The following is a 22874-nucleotide window of genomic DNA, read 5'->3' as shown; positions in this document are numbered from 1 at the left end:
AGTATTCAATCCGTTGGCTTCAAAATGAAGACTATTGTGTCCTTTGAATACGATAGCTTTTAGCAGAAAATTTCAAAGTGAGTCGTGAAGTAATTTGTTTTATTATAGCTTTTAACAGAAGAAGAAGAAGAGAGGCTGAGGCAATATATATATATATATATATATATATTAGTACGGGTTTTTTAAAATTTTGTTTTGTGTGAAGTATAACTAGTTTTATTTTTTTTGTTTTAAGAATGTGGTGTCAGCTATTAAGCCCTTGGTTCAAAATTCAATGTTGGAAGATGTTCCAATTTCGAAACATCATTTTCTCACTAATCCATAAAATTAAAAATAAAAATAAAAATCAACAATCTAATTTTACATATGAATTTAGATTATTATTGTAGTTGTCTTGATTTAAAATCAAATATGGGTCAACGTGGGTGTAGCTTAATAAAAAAAGGCATTATTTTGCACACCAGTGGTCACATGTTTGAATCCTCATGACACTTTAGTATGATGTATATAAGAAACAATGGCAGTCTATATTTTGGAGGCCCTAGGCGAACATCCTAATAAATGGGGCATTCTACTCTATATGTATATTTATGTAATTTTTTTTCTTCAGTAAGTTAACAAAAATTATATGAACTCAAATTCACAATTGTAACATAAAAGAAACAATTAATATATGATTTATACAACAATTTTATAAAATGCATCAAAACATCACTTAAATATCACATGTCTTGCATGTTCAATTCAAAAGTATCAATTAACTATACATAATCAAGTTTTTCTACCTTGTCTTTTTTTAGTTTCCTAATTGATTCAACTAGGTTAATTGATTTAAACTATAACTTTAAAATATAATTGGGTCTTTATTGAGTTTTTTTAATTTTGAATTGAGCAATTGGGCAATTTTTTTTGTTTTTACAATGAGTGGACCTTTATTGAATTTTATTTTTTTAAATTTTGAATTGAATGATTAAGTAAGTGTTTTTAAATTTACAATAATTGGTTTGGACCTAATATAATATTTATATATATTATATATTATTTTTTTAAAAAAATAGGTATGTATATATAGGGTATTATACAGATTGGGGCCCTGGGCAAAAGCAGTAGTGAGAAACTCCCTTCCTCTATTGTTTAGACTATTATTTATATTTTTTAAAAATAAAATCAAATGTGTATTTGTTGTAAATGCATGAGTTGGTGGATGACCACCATACCTCTTAATATTCCACCGTTGGATTTTATGTAACCTATGCACTAAGTATTTGTAATTAATGCTTGTAACCTATAGGTATATTGTAAATGATGGTATTCAATCTCCTATCTTGTAAGCCTATGAATAGGTTGTTCTACCAAAGATTTAGAAAGGAAAAAACATGGTGAAGCTTTATCTTTAGCATATCACTTCTCTCTACATTTTCTCCCTCTAGTTTTATAACACGTTATCAGCACGACATTGCTCTTGGTATGTTTTCTTTCTCTGAATTTTCTTTCTTTTTATATGAGTTAGAGTCATCACATGGTATAGAGTTTCTTTGTACTCACCATCAGACTTCATCATGCTTGTTTAAGAAAAAAAAAAAAAGTTTCTTATTCTTATTACACATGAATATAATGCCATGTTTTTATTTTTATTTGTTTGTTTATTTAATTTTAAGTATGATCTTAATTATTATAATGAGTTTGAATTATACAAAAGATCAGGGGCCCGAAGTTCCGTGATCCTCATCATATAACTAGATTAGGATATAGAGTTCTTTTGATTGAATCAGAACCTGAAGTTCTTTGATTCCAAATAATTGAAGGCATGAAGTTCTGCGAATTTAAAGAGCACATAAGGACATAAAACTCCTCGATTTTGTATTAATCAAAATCAGAATTCCATGAGGCCTACATATGTCAAGAACTTGAACCAGAAGTTTCGAGTGCATATACATCGATTTGAGTATGAAGTTCAAAGCACAACTATTAATTCAATTTATTTAGATCTACGTATTCGTACCTGAAGTTTCGAATATATATTGATATGAACCTGAAGTTCATAGTTTTTCATGGATCTTAATACTATATATGAACTTGAAGTCCATTACTTATTTGTGCCTATATGAACCTGAATTGGTTGGAAATCCAATTCTTAAACTTGTAGTTTTATCTACATATTGAATCCACATTAATATTGGATTATCTTGGAATTTCATAATCTTTAATTGATTTATTTTATTCCTTGTTTATACCACTTTACTTATTTTATTATATTATATTTTATTTATGTTAGGTTATTAATTAATTTCGTTTTACAATGGTAATGTTTTGTATTACCGCCCCAATATTGATAGCCAGAGGCGTCTATTGGAGAAACTTCCTACTTTCTTTTGTGGGTAGGAAGTTTATGATGTTATGAACCAAAAGTTCTTGAGGCCCCAATATTACACAACTATTATAGTTGAAGATTATGATGTCATGAACTAGAAGTTCATTGACCGAATAACTTTTATGTTGTGACATGACTATCTTGGCAATCCATGTCCCACAATGATGCATAAGATTTTTATAAATTTTGTACGGACATCGTTTAAAGACTCAAATTATTGTCTTGTCCAACAATATCATTACAAAGAACGCTCACAAATAAAAGCTGTTATAAGATCATCTCAGTCAAAAATTGACTTTGAGCCATCTTTCCTGAAATAATTCAAGGGGATATTTGTGAGCCCATACAACATCTAATTATGGATCACTTCACCAGTTTTACTGAATGTGCCTACTAAAATGGTCACATATTTGATAACGACTGTGAGTTTATTTTCCTACATTTTGAGACAATTTTCCCGCCGTTAGGGGGAGAAATGACAATTCCTAAAGAACGTCGTGAAATAGTGTTGAATCAATCCGCTTTTGTCTCATCAAGATAATGCATATATAAGTTGTACATATGCTAACATAGATTGATATTCTCGTATCACAATCCATTAACATGGTGACTATATATATAATGCCTGCCTGAAGCATGTCAGAAATATAGGTTCTAAAGACTTAACTCCTCAGAAATGGAGATTATTTGAAAAATTCAAGCCCTATAAAAAATAACGCTCTATAGGAGGTTATGATCCACATATTCTAAATAATTCATTGTAAAAGAGATGTTTGTCCCATAAGTGACAACATAAGCCCCTGAAGAGGCATTGGTACCCCAAAGCAATGAGATGATTATAAATTATGCATGTGCATGCACATAAGAATTGTGGGATCACAAATTGATGATACATTTGGTTTATTAGTAGCCACTACAATCATCAAGGGCTATGATTATATTAAATCACGTTTCATGAATGTCGACAAGTTAAGTGATTGGACAAAAATGGAAATAGGCAATTCCATTTATCACTAAATAAGAAGAGTTGGATATTGAACCTATAACTCAAACACCAAATTACAAATGTTCAGTATGAAGGTTACGAATTGGTGTTTGTGAAGTGAAATAAGATCACTAATATGACATAAGGTTTCCTGGGAGAGACATGTGGTTTTAGTCTCCAATCTCATCGTAAATGCATCCACATTTCTATAAGTGCGGTTGTTACTTTAACGCAAAACTTATAGTATGTGTTAAATGCATATTTATTAAGACTATATGGTACATGGAAATCCTCAAAGCTCATGAAATATTTGAGATATATCGGATGAAGCAACCTCTTGAAGGATATAAAGTACCACAATATTCTTAATTAAGAGTTAACAGTAAGAGTTTGAGTATTTTGAATTCAAATTTGATATTGTTGTAACATATTCTAACTACTAAATTAGTTGTTGATACTCCTAAAGATTTCAATCATTTGAAAAGTGAAAAACAGGTTGAATAGTGTGATAGATGATCATGTATGAAGACAATGTTGCTTGTATTGCTCAAATCAGAGAAGGAGAGATATTAATCAAGGGGAGATATCAATCAGGGGGAGCATCCCAATTCTACTACATTCAAGGCAGATGCGCGTTGTACTCTTTTTCCCTTCGACTAGATTTTTGTCCCACTGGGTTTTTCCTAGCAAGGTTTTAACGAGGCAATATAAGCTCATCCAACACCATATCAATGATTCAGAAGAAAGTTTCACTCTTTTTCCCTTCGCTTTGGTTTTGTCTCACTGGGTTTTCCAAGCAAGGTTTTTAATGAGGAAACAATGTCATTGTATGGTGGACATCCAAGGGGGAGTGTTGTAAATGCATGAGTTGGTGGATGACCACCATACCTCTTAATATTCCACCGTTGGATTTTATGTAACCTATGCACTAAGTATTTGTAATTAATGCTTGTAACCTATAGGTATATTGTAAATGATGGTATTCAATCTCCTATCTTGTAAGCCTATGAATAGGTGGTTCTACCAAAGATTTAGAAAGGAAAAAACATGGTGAAGCTTTATCTTTAGCATATCACTTCTCTCTACATTTTCTCCCTCTAGTTTTATAACAGTATTCAATTTATCTTAGACTTCTCTTTAGCCGTTGAATGACGGCCTACAATCAAATCTAAGTCGTAGGTGCAAAATGTCTACTCAACAATTCTCGTAATATAGTTTTGACTATGATTTCAATTCTTTTTCCTATAATTTCAATTGTTTTAATCCAGTTCACGTAGTTAATTATATTACTCGTTGCAATTAGATTCAAAATTAGAATGTAGTAAAATATATATACAGTCCCCTTCTATTGAGGGATCTCTCAAATAATTTTATTTGAGGGACGCCCTTTAGGATACTCTACAATTTTTTTCCCAATGATCAAAACCATCTATTTTTTAGGTCTTCATTCATAGATCATCCTTACAAAAAATTAGACAAATCGAAAACCGTTTCGACATCCAATTATGTCTTACAAAATCAATGAATACGGTGCTTCAAGAAAATGCTAAAATTTCAATAACTCAATTGAGTGGTCAAATGATATCTGATTCAAGTGATTTTTTGTAGAGATGATCTTTGAATGAGTATCTACAAAATAGACGGTTTGGATTAGTGAAATACAATCCGGAATGGGGCCTACAATTATTTGAGAGATCCCTCAATGGAAGCTCTCTGAATATATATATATATATATATATATATATTGGACGGGTATTGTACATGAACAAAATAGATAAAATAAAAAACATAAGAAAGGCCCCCCACATAATATAACACATCACATAGTATATACAGCCATTTTAGTCTCAGCAAATCCAAACCTTTTTCGGCCTTACTTCCAGATTCTATCCATCTCCGTGAAGAAGATTTATCAGTGTCCATTGAGTTCAAAACGACACGTCAATTTTGTCACCTTGAACACCAGTCACCTTGCATGTAATCCCCATAGCCAAATGTACGCATGCATGCTTAGCCTTGAGCTTCTATAAATACCTCTGCTCTCTCTCTCTCAGCTATTCTCACACTTCAACACAGTATATATTTGAGCACAAGCATGGCGACCATGACCAAAGCTGAGCTTCCTTTGTTGGTTTTGTTCCTATCCACTCTTCTCCTTGCTACCTCGCCTTCTGCTCGTGCCCAGGTCACCTGCGAGGAAGGATGCTATTCGATATCTGATCAGTCGAAAGTGGGGGAGTGCTTGCAAATGTGTTCATCCCATGGCCAGTCATGTGAAGATCGTTGCATGAGGGAAGCAAGGTGGCCGCAGCAGCAAGAACAGTGCCTGAGAATGTGCCGGCAGCAGGAGCAGGGACATCACTTGCCGTGCCGTGAGCAATGCATCCGGAGTCCAGACCGAGAGATGTGCGAAAGAGCTTGCCAGCAGCAGCAAGGTCAAGGAGGAGGGCGCCAGTGCCTGCAACAATGTAAGATGATAACCAGAGATCCGCGGGAGCGGCTAAAGTGTGTAAGAACGTGCATGCAGGGGCAGCAGCAGGGTGTTTTTCAAGGGCAGCAGCAGCAGCAGCAAGTTGAGCAGCAGTGCCGGCAACATTGCCAATCGGAGCGCGACCCAATGAGACAGCAAGAGTGTCAGGAATACTGTGTTGGGCAAATGATGCAGCAGGAATACGAGCAGCAGTGCCGGTCGCGTTGCCAATGGGAGCGCCCCAGGAGGGAGCAGCAGGAGCAGTGCCAGGAAGAGTGTACTGAGAAAATAAGGCAGCTAGAGCAATGCCAGGGAGGGTGCAAGATGCAGGGGCAATATGGTCCACAGCAACAGGAGTGTCAAAGGATGTGTAGGGAGCAGTTTGAACAAGGACAAGGAATTAGAATGGTAGCCTGATGTGCATGCATGTAAGTAGTTGGCTGTGCTAGAGTTTAAGAGAGTATTATAGCTCATGGAGAGTGAGCTTTAACTTAAATTGTATGTGTGAAATAAAGAGCTCTAGCTTAATAAAACTATAATGATGACAAGTTCTATCCCTTTCTGTTTATTTGTTTTTCAGTATTAGCTAGTACTTTTAAATCTTTGTGCATGTGTTTTCAATTCTGACTTGGCTAATTCAAATTTTTTTAGCCATAAAGCAGCACTTAGAGCATGTATCATTTGATCAAACATCCATTATATTTTCTTTACTCAAATGGACTGCAAAACCATGTAAGGACAGCTTCTCCTTCGGCTTAGTTTGGAAATGCTGTGCTTTAAAAAAAAGCAGCTTATTTTTAAAATTTTCTGACTTTAGGTGTTTGGTAAAACAAGTGAAAGCCGTTTTTTTTTCAAAATCACGGTTAGTAGCAGCAGATTTGAGAAGCGGGTGGCGATGTGCTTTTAAAATCTGGTTCTTTTTGAAGCATGCAAAGCTTTTAATGAAACTTTCATAATCCCTATACTACCCTCATATGTTTTTAAAAAATAACATATTTTTGCCATAATTTCCACTCCCCCAGAGTTCACACCTCCTCCATCTCCATTTTTAAAGCTTCTTGTGGTCGATTCTCATAAAGAAAAGTATGAGAAATTCTTCTGGAAAAGTATTGTGATGCTACTCTGTGAAAGATTAGATGAAATCTACATCTATCTTTCCCTTTGAAGAAGGTGCTCTCTACTCATTATTAATGTTAACACAGATATCTTCCTCTTCTCTCAAAATAGTTCATAGTGTTGGTAGAATTTTGATTATGGGCATAAACGACAAGTGGGTTTGTTTTGGTTTGGGGTTTTAGAGGCCGTCAAAGCCTTTGGCATGGTTAGAAGGTGGGAATATCTTAGGGTAAGAGATGGGTGGCTTGTATCAGAGAAGCCCTAAACTTGCTCAAGCTAAAAGAGCAAAGGAGTTGCAGAGAAGGGGGACGAAGAAGAAGGGAGAAGAAAGGAGGGGGAGGGTCGAGAGAAAAAGGGGCTTTGAAGAGGAAAATATAGAGAGATTAGGAGGGAGGGAGAGACAAGGATAGAGAACTAGAGAGAGAGGGAAATTGAAATTGCAGGTGTTCGACTCTGAAATTGCAGTGCTCGACTTTGTTGCGTATTTATACACCTCCACAAACACGAATTTGTATGAAACTGTTGCATTTGGACATTTTTGGATTGGGGTTGCTTGTGTTGCAATTGGTTTTGATTGGAAACTTCAGGTGTCTATATAACAAGAATTTGTATGAAATCACAACAAAAACAAGTTTTGTATTGAAGATTTTAGATGAGGAGTTGGTTTGGACGACGATAGCCAAAAGAAACGGGGCCTGGGAAGGAAGAAGAAAAGAGAAAGAAGAGAAGTGATGCAGGAGCATAAGGGTGGATCAAGATAGATATTTACCATTTAATTAGTTATTTCATGATATATTGTTATTTTCTTATTTAGGTAATTTTAGGATATCTTTTATTATTTATGTGTTATTTTATAATTAATAGTTTACTTTTGGACCAAGTAGCCTTGGTGCCCAAGTCTTGTAAAGCCTATAAATAAGGCTAATATAATAGTTATAGGGAGATATGTTGATGATTAATAAAATAGTTTATTTGTGGCATGGATTTGCTACGATATATGTGAGTTTGCACTAGCCCTAGATTTTGGTGCTTGTGTATGTGGTTGGTGACCTATGTCTGGATCCCGATCCCTATCAAGAAGAGGAAGAAAGAAAAAAATAAAAGAAAAAAGAAACGGGCATCCTAAGAAAAAATGTATGGTTTGATCAAACATCCATTATCTTTTCTTTACACAAGAAAAAAATGTGATGGCTATAATTACTTAATAATTGGGCATCCTAATCAAAACTCAAATGGACTGCAAAACCATGTAATTAATTAAGACGGCTTCTACTTCATCTCCTAAATGAATGAGATAGATGCGTATATCCCCATCCCATACGTATAGGCAAAAAGTTGTTGAGAAAGGTCTACCCGGCAAAACTTTATTGGGCAAGATCAAAATTTACTAGGAAAGATCTATTGCGGCGAACTTTGTCGGAAACATTTGCTGGTAAAGGAAATGTTGTCGGGAAGAGCAATATTCGCCAGCAAAACATTGTCGTGAAAGATCAAAATTCGCCGGAAAAGGTCTATCCGTTGAACATGTGTGTCGGGAAAGATAAATATTCATGGGGAAAAATTTATCCCGGCGAAATGTTGTGAGGAAAGGTCTACCCGGCGACCGCATCTGCCGACACATATCCTTGGGATATTTAAGGCAGTACAATGCATATAGAATAGAATCCCATGCTTTGATAAAAGGCCCAGCTCATATGAGATAATCGCGATTTTTGATCTGTTGCTTGTATTTGTATTGTAAGTGTTAGTGTATGTATTGTAGCAGACAGATCCTGCAGCTTGCATTTTCGTAATATGATAAATAAACTAAAATGTTTTTGTGTTTAGTGGATCAACTAGCCAAAAACACCTTATTATTATTATTATTATTTTAATTTTCTGGCATGCAGCCGGTCCCCATAATAATTGAATTGAAATTGAACAGGTTGCGTACATGAAACTTTAATCAAATGCAGCAGAACTAACTGCATATTAATAGGTATGTACTTGAATATTTACTAATGATATGTTCCCATACATCTTTTTCTTTTGATCTTCTTATCCTAAATTGGGGTATGTGGGCCTAATATTGTCATAAATCGTACCTCTTTGAAATTATTGATGTTTAGTAGTTGTGGTGGTATTTCAACTGCGTGGACTGGAGGTTGGTGGATATTTCAATTATTGTAAAGCTTCCATACTCTCTCTCTCTCTCTCTCTCTCTCTCTCTCTCTCTCTCTCTCAAACAAATCCCATTTTCTCTTTCACTGTCTGGTTAATACAGGCTTCGAGTAAGTAGTGGAGTAAACACTGATCAGGCATTGTTTTTCATGGATAGCACCAGACTAGCTTCAGATCCGGAGAAGCAGACGCAGAAATCAGAGGGGTTAGTACTTCTTTACATAAATAAATAAATCATTTTTGTATAGATTATTAGAGAGAGAGAGAGAGGGTTTCAATGATGGGTACAAGTTTGGTAATGTTTGTTTGTGTCATTTTCCAGACGGGTTAAAACGGGGATAATGTATGCTGCCGCGATAAAGGAGATTTGTAATCCACAGGGGCAATACGTTCACATATGGAATAAGATGTTTGTAATATCGTGTGTGTTTGCTGTCTCACTGGACCCTTTGTTCTTTTACATTCCAATTATCGATCAGCAAAATAAGTGCCTTCAAATGGACAAAGTGTTGCAGACTGTTGCTCTTATTTTACGATCACTCACGGATGTCATTTTCCTGCTGCATTTCATCTGTGAAATCTGTGACGGTCTCAAAACTCAAACCAAGAAAAAGTCGCCGCCGTCGACGTCGGAGACTAAATTGGCCTCAGATACTCCCAAAACTACGGCCCCAAACACCCAGAGCAATGGACATTCCAATTCCAAGGTAGAAACTGGTGAACATTCGGGTCCCAAATCAAAAAAAAGGTTGATTGGAGTTGCCCAGGAATTAATGCCGTGGTTATCTGTCTCCATCATAATTGACTTTTTCGCTCTCCTTCCCATCCCGCAAGTAAGACAAATTAAACTCTAATTAATTATTATGTGTAGCTCTTAATTTTAAGTTAACCACATAGTTCATCTAATTAAACGACTTCTAACACTTTAATTTTTTTTTTATCCAGCTGCTAATAGTAGTTACTTTTGACAAAATGAGGGGCTTTGGATATTTGGAACATAAAAAGGTTATGAATATCCTTCTTCTTGGTCAATACCTACCAAGGATGTACCGAATTCACATATCCTCCAAAGAACTCAAAAGGACTACTGGAATATGGGTTAAAGGTCTATTCAATTTTTTCCTCTATATTCTTGCAAGTCATGTAAGTCTCATCTCAATTCATTTCTATTTTTGCTGTTGGTAATTACTAATGTAAAATGATATTTTAACAAAAAGGGTTTAGGATATAAAAAAAAAAAGACATTTTTTCTTATTTAATTTTTTTTTAGCAAGGTGGTAAGAAAGCTGTAAAAATATTTGGATAAATTGAAGGATATATGGGAAAAATAAGTAGAGTCTAGTTGTAAATGAATACCATTTGGCTTATGAGATGTGTACATAATTGATTTGTTAAAAACTCAAAAGGAAACTCACTATTACATTGTTTAATTATTATAATTTGTTTGTAAGGAGAAATTGATTCATGCCAATGCTTTTCTTTGTAAGTAGCAAGAGCAAAGTCTCCCGCACTTACTACGTACTTGATCAGTTGCTAGATGTTCCATGTCTATTGGGCTAAGTGGTGTTTTTTTTTTAGTACAAGTGGTAGTCTAAATTACAGGAGAGGGAAATTTTTCGCACACACAACTATAATGCTGTGAGAATTCGAATATGAGACTTCTGGTATGTGTGTATGCTACATATGTATGCATACACATATATATACATATATGTAGGTACCCCTCAAACTTATTTTTGTCACCAATTGTAAGAGCATGTCCACTCTATAAGGCTAAGGCTAAAAGCAAAGGCAAGGCAAGGGTTGCTACTATTCACGTGAATAGTAGCAGCCTTGCCTTTTTTGGTTCCATCCCAAAAGGCTAGGGCAAGGGCAAGAAAAAAAAAAGAATATGCAACAAAATATAAACTTGTCATGTATTTATAGGGAAAGTAAATAAAATTGTTATGTATTTATAGGGAAAAATTCATAATTTTTTTTCAATTTTTTCAATTTTTTTTTTTTGCTCGCTGACGTCAGCATGACGTCACCGCTAACATCAGCGCCCTCGGGCTGAAGCCCATGCAAGATCTGCCCTTGGGCTTGCCCAGGATGGTGGGACCCAGGCATTGCCCAGGCTGTTAGTTGGGCGCTGGAGGTTCAAACCCTTCAAAAAGGGCCTCCTGCCAAGGCTAAAGGCCCTGCGCTGGAGATGCTCTAACAAGACATCTTTTTGGCTGTTTAATTTCATTAATGTAGAAATTCATAACATCTCCATACATGATGTTTTCTTAATGCATCAATTAATCATTAGTTAATATGAAGTTTGTTAATTAATTTTTTTATTTTAGATACTCGGAGCTTTTTGGTACTTCTTTTCTATTCAACGAGAGATATCATGCTGGCACCAGAATTGCGTAAATCATAGTATTGATTCCGCACAATGTATCAACACTGTCTACTGCAATGGTCAAACTACTACTTCAAGAAATATCACATTTTTGAACGAGCATTGCCCGTTAGATACTCCTGATAATGCCACGTCGTCATTTAATTTTGGAATATTTCTTGATTCCCTTAAGAATCAAAACACAGAGCACATAAAGTTTGGAAAGAAGTTCTTTTACTCTTTTTGGTGGGGCCTGCGAAACCTAAGGTATGTAGCTCAGCCACATTATAATTGTTTATAGAGATATTTAGTGATATACCCATTTCTAGCACTAATATTATAAATAAACCCTACACAATTGAATTCCTATAAACAAACTCAAAAAAAACCCAAAAAATGATAGCTGGCCTTATTGAATTTAATATTAATTATTAAATTACTTTGATGCCCTATTGAGTGCTTTGGGTATTTTTATGAGATTTTGGGGTTGGGCTTGTTTTAAGAAATTGATGGCAGTTTTGTAATTTATAAGAAGTTAAAAGCTTTTTTATTATGTTGTAAATGGACTTTGGGTGTGTTTCTAAAGTCCATTTTATATAGGGTATTTTTATAATTTTGGCCCCCATATTGGGTATAATAGTGAATCTCCCTTGTTTATAAGCTCATGGATAATTAGCATCTGTGATATTGCTTGATCATGTGACTAATATATTTGTTAAACGTAATGCATTTGTATCAGTTGTTAAGTAGAAATGTGTCTCTTGAGAAGAGCTATGTTTAGAAAGAATTGTATCTCTTAGAAGTCTAGAGTTATGTCTGCAACTCTTGGAACTAATCCAAGAGTTATGTATGTTTATGAAAAGGTCTGAATGTTATTATATATAGCCAATGTAATAGGCTGCTGTAATACGAAAGAAGTTAACAAAAATCAGTTTGAATAATTCTCTGTTTTACAAACACTCTCTACCTCACTTTATATTTCCATCATATACTTCAGTTTTGTGATCATTTCTCCAACAAATTTGGTACCAGAGCAGTATTTGATCTTATCGCTACTGCTGTGATTAGCAACGGCATCAAGTTCAAATCCCTCTACCATTGGGAATATCCAGAATCTAATGCCTATTTTTTATGGTGAGAATTATGAGTATTGGAGTGTTCAAATGAAGACTCTGTTTATGTCCCTGGATCTTTGGGATATTGTTGAAGATGGGTATGAGGAACAAGAAACTTCAAAAGCAGGAAAGGAAACACAAGAAAAGCAGTAGACTTACAAGGAAAATAAGAAAAAAGATGCCAAGGCGTTGTTCCTAATTCAACAAGGAGCAAGCAAAAATCTCTTTCCAGGATTACTTCCAACAACAACATCAAAGCAGGCTTGGGAAATTCTCAAAATTGAGTTCAAAGGTTCAGAAAAAGTGATCTCCATCAAATTGCAATCCTTATGGCAGGAATTTGATAACTTATTTATGAAAGACAGTGAATCCATTCAAGTATTCTTCACAAAGGTTTATGGGATTGTGAACCAAATCAGATGTTATGGGGACACTATTCCAGACAAGAAAATTGTAGAGAAAACTTTAAGTCTACCGCCAAAATATGATCATATCGCTGCTGCAATGGAAGAATCAAAAGATTTATCTACACTTCCTTTACATGAATTAATTGTTTCATTTGAAGTACATGAAAAAAGAATCAACAGATCCACAGAACAATCTGTGGAGCAAGCTTTCCAGTCCAAAGTGAATTCGAAAGAGAAAGAAGACAAACAAAAAGGAGGACAATTCCAGAAATCTCAAAATGGGAGAAACAAAAATTTTGGGCGTAGAAACTCCAACAAAGGAGGCAACAGTTTCAATAATCAACAACAAAGCAACAGTCCCAATCATCAATAAGGAAGCAGCAGTTCCAATAATCAACAAGGAAGCAGCAATTCAAATAATCAAAATGGAAGATCATCCCTTCAATGCTATGTTTGCAACAAATATGGGCATAAAAGTGCAGATTGCCGATACAAATGTACCCGATGCAGGATACTCAACCATTCACAAAAAGACTGCAGATATCAGAAAAACAATGAAGCAAATTTTACGGAGAAAAATGACTCTCAAGAGCAATTATTTTATACATGTTTCAGTTCTCATCAAGATTCACATGATGTTTGGTACGTGGATAGCAGATGCAGTAATCATATGACAGGAAATAAGCAATGCTTTGTCTAGTTAGAAGAAAAAGTGAACTCACAAGTCAAGCTTGGTGATGGAAAACTACAAAACGTGGAAGGCAAGGGTATCATTTCTGTGCAAACAAAGGGAGGTACTCCAAAACTTATCTATGATGTGCTATATGTTCCAAATTTGGCTCAAAATTTACTAAGTGTGGGACAACTTTTGCAAAGAGGATTCTTGGTGAAATTTGAAGATGATTATTGTGTTATTTCTAATAAAAAGAATAATACTCTTGTGGCAAAGATAAAACTGACAACAAACAAAGTTTTTCCGCTGTTGAGGACATCAAAGGAAAACTTTGCTTTGGAAGTATAAAAAGTTGATGGATCATTGTTATGGCATCTAAGATATGGGCATTCGAATCAAAGAAGCATGCAGCTGCTACACCAGAAAAATATGGTGGTTGGACTTCCCTCTATTCACTCTGAAAAGGAAATATGTGAAGACTGTATCTTTGGAAAATTCCTTCGGTTACCATTCTCACAATCATCTTGGAGAGCAAAAGGCCCTCTTGAATTGGTACATGCAGATATTTGAGGACCAACTTGTACACCATCCTTCAATAACAAAAGGTACTTCATTCTATTCGTAGATGATTTCTCCAGGATGATGTGAGTATATTTCTTAGAACAAAAGTCAGAAGCATTTTCTATTTTCAAGCAATTCAAAGCTTTTGGAGAAAATCAGAGTGGTCACAATTTGAAGGTGTTAAGAACAAATCTTGGTGGAGAGTTTACATCAAATGAATTTTCTGAATATTGCAAAAGCAATGGTATTAAAAGAGAGTTAACAACAAGGTACACCCCACAGCAAAACGGAGTTGCCGAAAGAAGAAATCAAACCATTATCGAGATGACAAGAAGCATGTTGAAGGCAAAGAGTCAGCCAAATACATTTTGGGCAGAAGCAATTCATACAGCAGTATTTATTCTTAATCGGTCTCCAACCAAGGTAGTCAAAGATAAGACTCTTTTTGAAGCATGGCATCATTTTAAACCAAAGATGGATTTCTTCAAGAGTTTTGGGTGCACTGCATATGCACATATTCCTTCTCAAAAGAGAGAAAATTTTGATGAGAAAGGTGAGAAATATATTTTTTGTGGGACATAGTGATCAGTCCAAAGCAAACAGATTAATTGATCCAAGAATCAATAGTTTGGTAATTTCTAGAGATGTTATTTTTGATGAACTCAAAAGCTTGGAAATGGGAGAATTATGATATTGAAGTGCCAAGATTTTTTGAGGAACCAGATTCATCACATTCAGAAGAAACTCAGTTCCTTCAAAGTCCAATTCCAAGTGCAAGAACATCTGACCCTAGTTCACCAGATTCAACTCCTAGACTAAACGCAAGAACACGTTCATTGGCAGACATTTATGAGTCGTGTGATCTTGCTTTGAGTGCTTTGGAGCCTCAAAAATTTGAGGAAGCTGTAAAAGAAAATATTTGGCAAGATGCAATGGATGAGGAAATCAGAGTTATTAAGAAAAATAGAACATGAGAACTTGTTGATCAACCCAAATCAAAAGATATCATTGGACTTAAATAGGTCTACAAGACAAAGTTTAATGAAGATGGCTCAATCCAAAAGCATAAGGCTTGCTTGGTTGCAAAAGGATATTCTCAACAACCAGGAATTGATTTTAATGAGACGTTTGCTCCGGTAGTTCGAATGGAAACTATACGAACTGTTTTGGCTTAAGTTGCACAACTGAAGACAAAAGTTTATCAATTGGATGTCAAATCTGCATTTTTAAATGGAGAACTTGAAGAGGAGGTTTATGTAGAGCAACCTCAAGGTTATGTTGAGAAAGGGAGGGAAGATAAAGTGTATCGCCTCCGTAAAGCCTTATATGGCTTAAAGCAATCGCCAAGAGCCTGGAACAACAAAATTGATCACTATGTTCAACAAAATGGATTTACGAGAAGCTTAAGTGAGCCATCACTTTATCTCAAGAAAGAAGGTACACATGATTTTCTGATTTTGTGCCTCTATTTTGATGATTTGATTTATACAAGCACAAATCCAAGGTTGGCAGAAGTTTTCAAAAAGAACATGATGAAGGAATATGAGATGACACTACTACAAAAAAGCAAAAAGACGACGGTAAATCACCGTCGTGTATTTGGTTTTTCAATGGTCGTGGAATCCACCGTCATCTTTTCCCTCATAAACCACGACGCTAAATAACCGTCGTTGTTAAACAATACAACGTCATCAAAAAATACAAAACGACGTCTTTGTACTGCAAAAAGATCTAAAAAAAGCAATCGAGGATGATAATAGACGACCAATTCTCTAAAAAGACCGTCGTTAAAAAGGGAAAATATGACACATATTAAGAGAACAAGGCCGCAAGATAGACATACAACGACGACAATAAAAATACGCCGACGTTAAATATAATTTTCACGACAATAAAAAATATGACGTCTTTAAATACATTAGAAGACGACGTTATTGATACCTACTACGTCGCACATATAAACACAACCGTCGTACAATTAATTTTCCACTTCGATTTTTCGATAAAAGATGACGTGGAAATAGTTGTCAGTGTCATTATTTACGACGTATGTGTTTCTATAGTAGACGTTGAAAAACTAAACAACGTCAGTTACAAATATATGAGAGTCGTATTAAAAAATTTATACGTCCTATTTTCAGAAACAAACAACGACCATAAATATTAGACGTTGTTAAATACAACAACGTCGGAAAACAATAAAAACAGACGTGTTTAGTCTGCTAAAGTTCTACAACGTCTCTTATTTACAAAAAACCGTCGTGAAATAAATTTTCCACTTCGATTTTATCTAAAAAAGATGACGTGGAAATAGTTGTCAGTGTCATTATGTCCTATTTTCAGAAACAAACAACGACCATAAATATTAGACGTTGTTAAATACAACAACGTCGGAAAACAATAAAAACAGACGTGTTTAGTCTGCTAAAGTTCTACAACGTCTCTTATTTACAAAAAACCGTCGTGAAATAAATTTTCCACTTCGATTTTATCTAAAAAAGATGACGTGGAAATAGTTGTCAGTGTCATTATTTACGACGTATACATTTATATAGTCGACGTTGTATTTATATGTATTCATTACTCACGACGCACTTAATAATATAGACGACGTTGAACGTCTAAACAACGTCGGTTCCAAATAAATGAGAGCCGTATTACAGAACATATAGACGGCGTAGATTATGATGGGAGCCGTATTACAAATAACGTCGTTTAATTGTTATTAGACGGCGGTTATAATGAATTTCCGTCGGAATTAATTTCGTTCCTCTTCGTTTATAAAAGAACTTGCGACGTGGAAAATGTATGATGACGTCGTATTTTTTAACGTTCCGATTACATATCTCGTTTTTTAGACGTCGGTATTATGGGATTGGAGTCGTGTTATTTTGAATTACATGGCGGTTCTTTATCCTTCACCGACGTGATATCCTGAATAATTGCTTCACAATAGCGTCGTGGTTCTTCATTGTTACGTTGCTTTAAGACGTCGGTAAATATGCTGAATAACTGATTCACAATAACGTCGTGTTTTATTTGAACGTAGAAAGTGAAGAAATCACATTACAATATATTACAAAATTAATGTCATACACTGCCAATTACATAAGCATCATTCAATCCATATATCTTCACACCCATCTCGAATATTTTGACCGCCTAACTCACCTACCAGTTCATCAAATGTGTCAACATTTGGCATCCCTCTAGTAAATGGCTCACACTCAATTATCACATCACCTAATACTTCATCACCAATAACATCATTATATTCTCTACTAGGCATTGATAACACTACCGACCAACCACGATGCATCGGGTCGTCAACAAAAAATATTTGTTTGACTTGAGAAGCCAAAACAAATTGGTCATTCCTATGTCCAATTTTACTCAAATCTACAAGGGTAAATCCAAGTTCGTCGACTACAAGACCAGAACTATCTATCCAATCACACCTAAAGACTGGGATTGTAAACTTTTGGTAGTCAAGGTCCCAAATTTCTTGAATGACACCATAGAAACCCATATTTGAGAGAATTGGGTTTTTATCCTTGGCACTAGCAACTTGCATGGTATGTGCAAGTAAATAAACTCCACTATTTTGAGTTGTCCGCACATCATCTTGTGCCTTGATATTGAATTTAATACCTTTAATAAGATAGCTCCTATATAATGGCACTGACATGTTTGGACCAGCTGCTAGCCACCTTAAATTTTCTGATACGCCATGATTGTCTTCCTCAACTTCACTTTGAACCTGCAAATTAATCATATCTTAATTCATCCTAACATATAAATAAGAAGAAAATTAAAAGAGAAATACGTTATTCAACAACATATACCTTGAAGCGTAGCCATTGAATGAAAGTGCTATTGTGCTTATCCTGCAGCCACTTTGTTCTCTTTCTAAATTTTGGATAAGCAGTCTTGATGTGGATCATATGTTGCCTACATGACACGAAAAATTCAAGCATTACGGTCCCAAATATATAAGATAAACATAAGAAATAATTTTAAATGGAAACTTAAAGAATAAAACTCATACGTACTCGATATAAGGTAGGACTTCCTCCGTATTCTCCAAGACATATAGATGTGCTTGATTCAACAGGTCCTGATCAACTACGCTCACTGTGCAACCTGATAATGGCTTTGAAACTCCCATCTTTTGGCTTGAAGGCACTCCAACTGTACTAACATCAGATAAATGCTGAGTACAAAACTCTACCGCTTCTTCAGCTATATACCGCTCAGCAATGCAACCTTCGGGACGAGTACGATTCTGAACATACCCCTTCAGCACTTTCATATATCTTTCAAACGGATACATCCACCTAAAATATACTGGCCCACATAGACGAACTTCTCTGACAAGATGTACTACTAGATGAACCATGATATCAAAGAATGAAGGGGGAAAGTACTTCTCAAGCAAACACAGAGTAACTACTACATCTTCTTCCAACTTATCTAGCTTGGAAACATCAACAGTCTTTGCACATATAGCATTGAAGAAGAAGCACAAACGAGTTATTGCATACCTTGCAGGCTTCTCCAAAACAGAACGAATTGCCACAGGGAGCAATTGTTGCATTAAGGTATGACAATCATGTGATTTAAGGCCAAGAAGTCTTGAATCTTGTACAGATACAAGATTTTTAATATTTGAAGAATAACCTTCAGGGACCTTCATACCATAGAAAGAATTGCAAACCTCTCTCTTCTCTGCTCTTGACAAATTCCAAGGCCCAGGAGGCAAACGAGTACGTCTTTCTCCATACTCGGGTTGCAAATCAGTTTTGACCCCCATGTTCAATAAATCTAATCGAGCAGCAATCCCATCTTTATTTTTTCCAGGGATCTCCAGCAATGTACCAATGATACTATCGCAAACATTCTTCTCAATGTGCATAACATTTAGGGCATGCCTCACAGGAAGGTATTTCCAATACTCGAGATCAAAGAATATTGATTTCTTCTTCCAACAAACTCTGTCACCATTTTCAACCATATGCAGCACTTCTTCTCCGGTTAATGGCTCTGGAGGTATGCCATATTCAGGTTTCCCATTAAAAGCTGCACGTTGCCTCCTATATGGATGATTGATTGGTAACCATTTTCTATGCCCAATGTAACAAATTTTGTGGCCATTTTTCAACCTGTGACTAGGTGTATCATCGCCGCATATTGGACAAGCTTTATATCCTTTAACAACACAACCAGATAAGTTTCCATAGGCGGGGAAATCATTAATTGTCCACATTAATGCAGCTCTGAGTGTAAAGTATTCTCCATTATGTGCATCATACACTCCTCTAATCCCAACCCACAAGGATTTTAAATCATCAATCAAAGGCTCCAAGTAGACGTCTATATCATTTCCGGGTTGTTTAGGACCGGAAATCAATAAGGTTAACATCATGAACTTTCGTTTCATGCACAGCCATGGAGGGAGATTATATGTAACTAAGATAACCGGCCAACAACTATATCTGCTACTTAGAGAACTGTGGGGATTGAATCCATCAGATGAAAGAGCCAATCTCAAGTTTCTCGGCTCATTACCAAACTCAGGCCATTTATCATCAAGAAGTTTCCAAGACGGGGAATCCGCCGGATGAGACATCTGACCGTCAATTGATTTTCTAGCAACATGCCACCAAGTCAAACTCTTAGCTGTCTCATGTGATTGAAACATCCTTTTAAACCTTGGAATTGGGGGAAAATACCACACCACCTTCGCTGGCACACCCTCTTTCAAGATTGCATCTTTGCCTTCCTTCCACCTTGAGATACCACAAGTAGGACAATTAGTTGAATCCTCATACTCCTTCCTATACAAGATGCAATCATTGGGGCATGCGTGCATTTTCTCATAACTCAGCCCCAATGCACACAAAGTCTTTTTAGCCTCATACATGGAGGTTGGTATTGTATTTCCTTCTAGAAGCAAATCGCCTTGAAGTATCAATAATTCTGTAAAACAGACATCACTCATCCCATGTTTTGCCTTCAAATTATACAACTTCACTAATGCCGATAACTTCGTGTACTTTCTACAACCAGGGTACACTGGTTGATCTCCATCCCCAATCACATTGGCAAACTCATACGGATCCGAACCAAAATCACCAAAATCATTATCATCCATATCAATTTCTTCAGACACAAAACTGTACCTACTATGGCCATCATCTTCTTCAACATTTCTGCTAGCATTAGTAGTTGCTTCCCAAGGTTCTCCGTGAAATGTCCAATTCTTATAGCTTTGGTCAATTCCATTAAAGTATAAGTGATCCCTTATAATTCCAACCCCAAAGAACTTCAAATTAACACATTTAACACATGGACAACGGATATGTGTTGTAGTTAGAAGATTTTCTACAGCAAAGTTCAAAAATGCTTCCACCCCAAACTCATATGCCTTCGATCTTCTATCCGAGTGCATCCATGACTTATCCATCTCCGACACTATAACCTATTATCTATAATAAAGTGAAAATACAGGCAATGACCATCACTATAGCAGATTATACAATGATCTAATCGCAAGTAATAAACAACAGAGACGACGGGTTTTAATCAAAAACAGACGTATTTGGCATATATAGACGACGGATTTTCAACAGACGTCGTCTATTATACGTAATACAAACGACGGTTTATGAAAAAACCGTCGTGTATAAGTAATACAACGACGGTAGTTTAAAAACACCGTCGTGTAATCGTCGTCGTACGCCTTAAAATTCGTCGTGTCTCAGTTTATTTTCAAGAACACAAAACCCATTAAGAACACAACATATATATGAAACCAAGCAAGAAACCAACATATACATGAAACCAAGCATGAAAACAATAAATCCATTCCCAATTCAACATAACATAGGGTGATTAAAAGATACGACAAAATTAAATCCATTCCCAATTCAACATAACAGATAATGTAATCCATGAACCCATTAAACAGAAAATCCATGAACCCATACCTATAAGCATTGGTGCACTTTGCACCTTCTCCAGAGCGGAAAATGACAAGATCAAATAAAGGTGTCCTTTTGCTGGAAATCATTTGGAAGTTGGTGATGTGTCTTTTTGTGTTGATTTCCAGCAAAAGTACACCTTTATTTGATCTTGTCATGAACCCATTAAACAGAAAATCCATGAACCCATACCTATAAGCACATTATTAACAGATCGCAAAGCATATACCTAAAACCCTTTAACAAAACAACCTAATATCATTCAATGAATTTACAAGGGGAAGATAGGGTTTGTACTTACAGGTTGGACGAGCTCACAGATTCGACGAGCCTGGAGAGTGCAACTTTTAATTAGAGCAGAAGTGAGAGAGCGAAATGTTATGTCGCGTGAAATCTGAAATTTTAGGTTTCAGGGATCAAAGTATAAGACTAAGAGCCAAATCTAAAAAAATTTAGGTCGCGCGAAAATTTTTAGAGCGCGCGCGTTATAAAACGTCGAAAGAAAAACCAAGGCGAAAGTTCTACAAGTACCGACGTAAATTTAATATTCCACGACGGAAACTTCATTTTTCGGATTAAGAACGTAAGGCCGTTCATTTTTCGGATTAATTTTAAATTTATTTTGAATTTTTTATATAACGACGACTGAAAAACCACGTCGGTGTTAAGAAATTAAAGACGTTGTAAATTATATAAACCGACTTACATATTAAAATAACGTCGTTTAAAGCGTAAACCATGTCGTATGTTTTACTGTACGACGTAAAATATGTATTCCACGACCCAACCACCGTCGTTAAAAATTAATACACTAAACCCATAAAATTAAATTATACAATTTAAAAAATTAAGTTTATAAAAGGTTTTATGGTTTTAAAGCCTAACATATAACATAGACTACCCAAAAATTATACTTTAAAAATAAACCCCAATAAATAACAACACTAATCTCTAAACCCTAGACTCTAAACCCTAAACCATTAAACTAGAAGTGATTTTATGACTCATCAAAACAATTTTGTTTTGGATGGTCATTTTAAATTTTTGTTATTCAAAATGAATTTTTTCAAGGTTTATGTGGAAGAAAATATATCAATGACTTCATAGGAGTTGACTTTTCAATTTTCTGATTTATTTTATATTTATTTTGAATATTTTGATATAAAAATAATAAAATATTCTTACCATACAACAAACCACGTCGGTGTTAAATAAATTGTAGACGTTGTAAATTGTAATAGACTACTAAGTCGTTAAAATGACGTCGTTAAAATGAGAAACCACGTCGGTGTTAAGAAATTAAAAACGTTGTAAATTATATAAACCGACTTACATATTAAAATGACGTCGTTTAAAGCGTAAACCATGTCGTATGTTTTACTGTACGACGTAAAATATGTATTCCACGACCCAACCACCGTCGTTAAAAATTAATACCCTAAACCCATAAAATTAAATTATACAATTTAAAAAATTAAGTTTATAAAAGGTTTTATGGTTTTAAAGCCTAACATATACCCTAGACTACCCAAAAATTATACTTTAAAAATAAACCCCAATAAATAACAACCCTAATCTCTAAACCCTAGACTCTAAACCCTAAACCATAAAACTAGAAGTGATTTTATGACTCATCAAAACAATTTTGTTTTGGATGGTCATTTA

The 22874-nt window shown here is 35.3% G+C and overlaps 2 protein-coding genes across 2 annotated transcripts in view; both read left to right on the top strand.

The window, feature by feature from the left end:
- LOC18794025 (vicilin-like antimicrobial peptides 2-2) lies at window positions 5452-6243 on the top strand. The gene has a single exon (XM_007223655.2). The coding sequence runs from the start codon at window positions 5452-5454 to the stop codon at window positions 6241-6243; it is 792 nt and encodes a 263-aa protein (XP_007223717.1).
- The window catches only part of LOC109946601 (cyclic nucleotide-gated ion channel 1-like), a 24528-nt gene continuing 10793 nt past the window's right edge, over window positions 9140-22874 (top strand). Inside the window, exons 1-4 of the mRNA XM_020554951.1 lie at window positions 9140-9307; window positions 9425-9935; window positions 10048-10245; window positions 11433-11737. Of these exons, the coding sequence (XP_020410540.1) occupies window positions 9252-9307; window positions 9425-9935; window positions 10048-10245; window positions 11433-11737 (1070 nt within the window). The 5' untranslated portion in view covers window positions 9140-9251. The remainder of the gene's footprint in view (window positions 9308-9424; window positions 9936-10047; window positions 10246-11432; window positions 11738-22874) is intronic.

Source organism: Prunus persica, chromosome G1, assembly GCF_000346465.2.
Source record: "Prunus persica cultivar Lovell chromosome G1, Prunus_persica_NCBIv2, whole genome shotgun sequence".
Lineage (NCBI taxonomy): Eukaryota > Viridiplantae > Streptophyta > Magnoliopsida > Rosales > Rosaceae > Prunus > Prunus persica.
The sequence above is the reverse complement of the archived record's forward strand: the minus strand, read 5'-3'. Positions and strand labels throughout refer to the sequence as shown.

What these genes read in the sequence shown, in the direction of transcription:
- LOC18794025 (XM_007223655.2), top strand. Translation starts at nt 5,452, where the DNA reads ATGGCGACCATGACCAAAGCTGAGCTTCCTTTGTTGGTTTTGTTCCTA.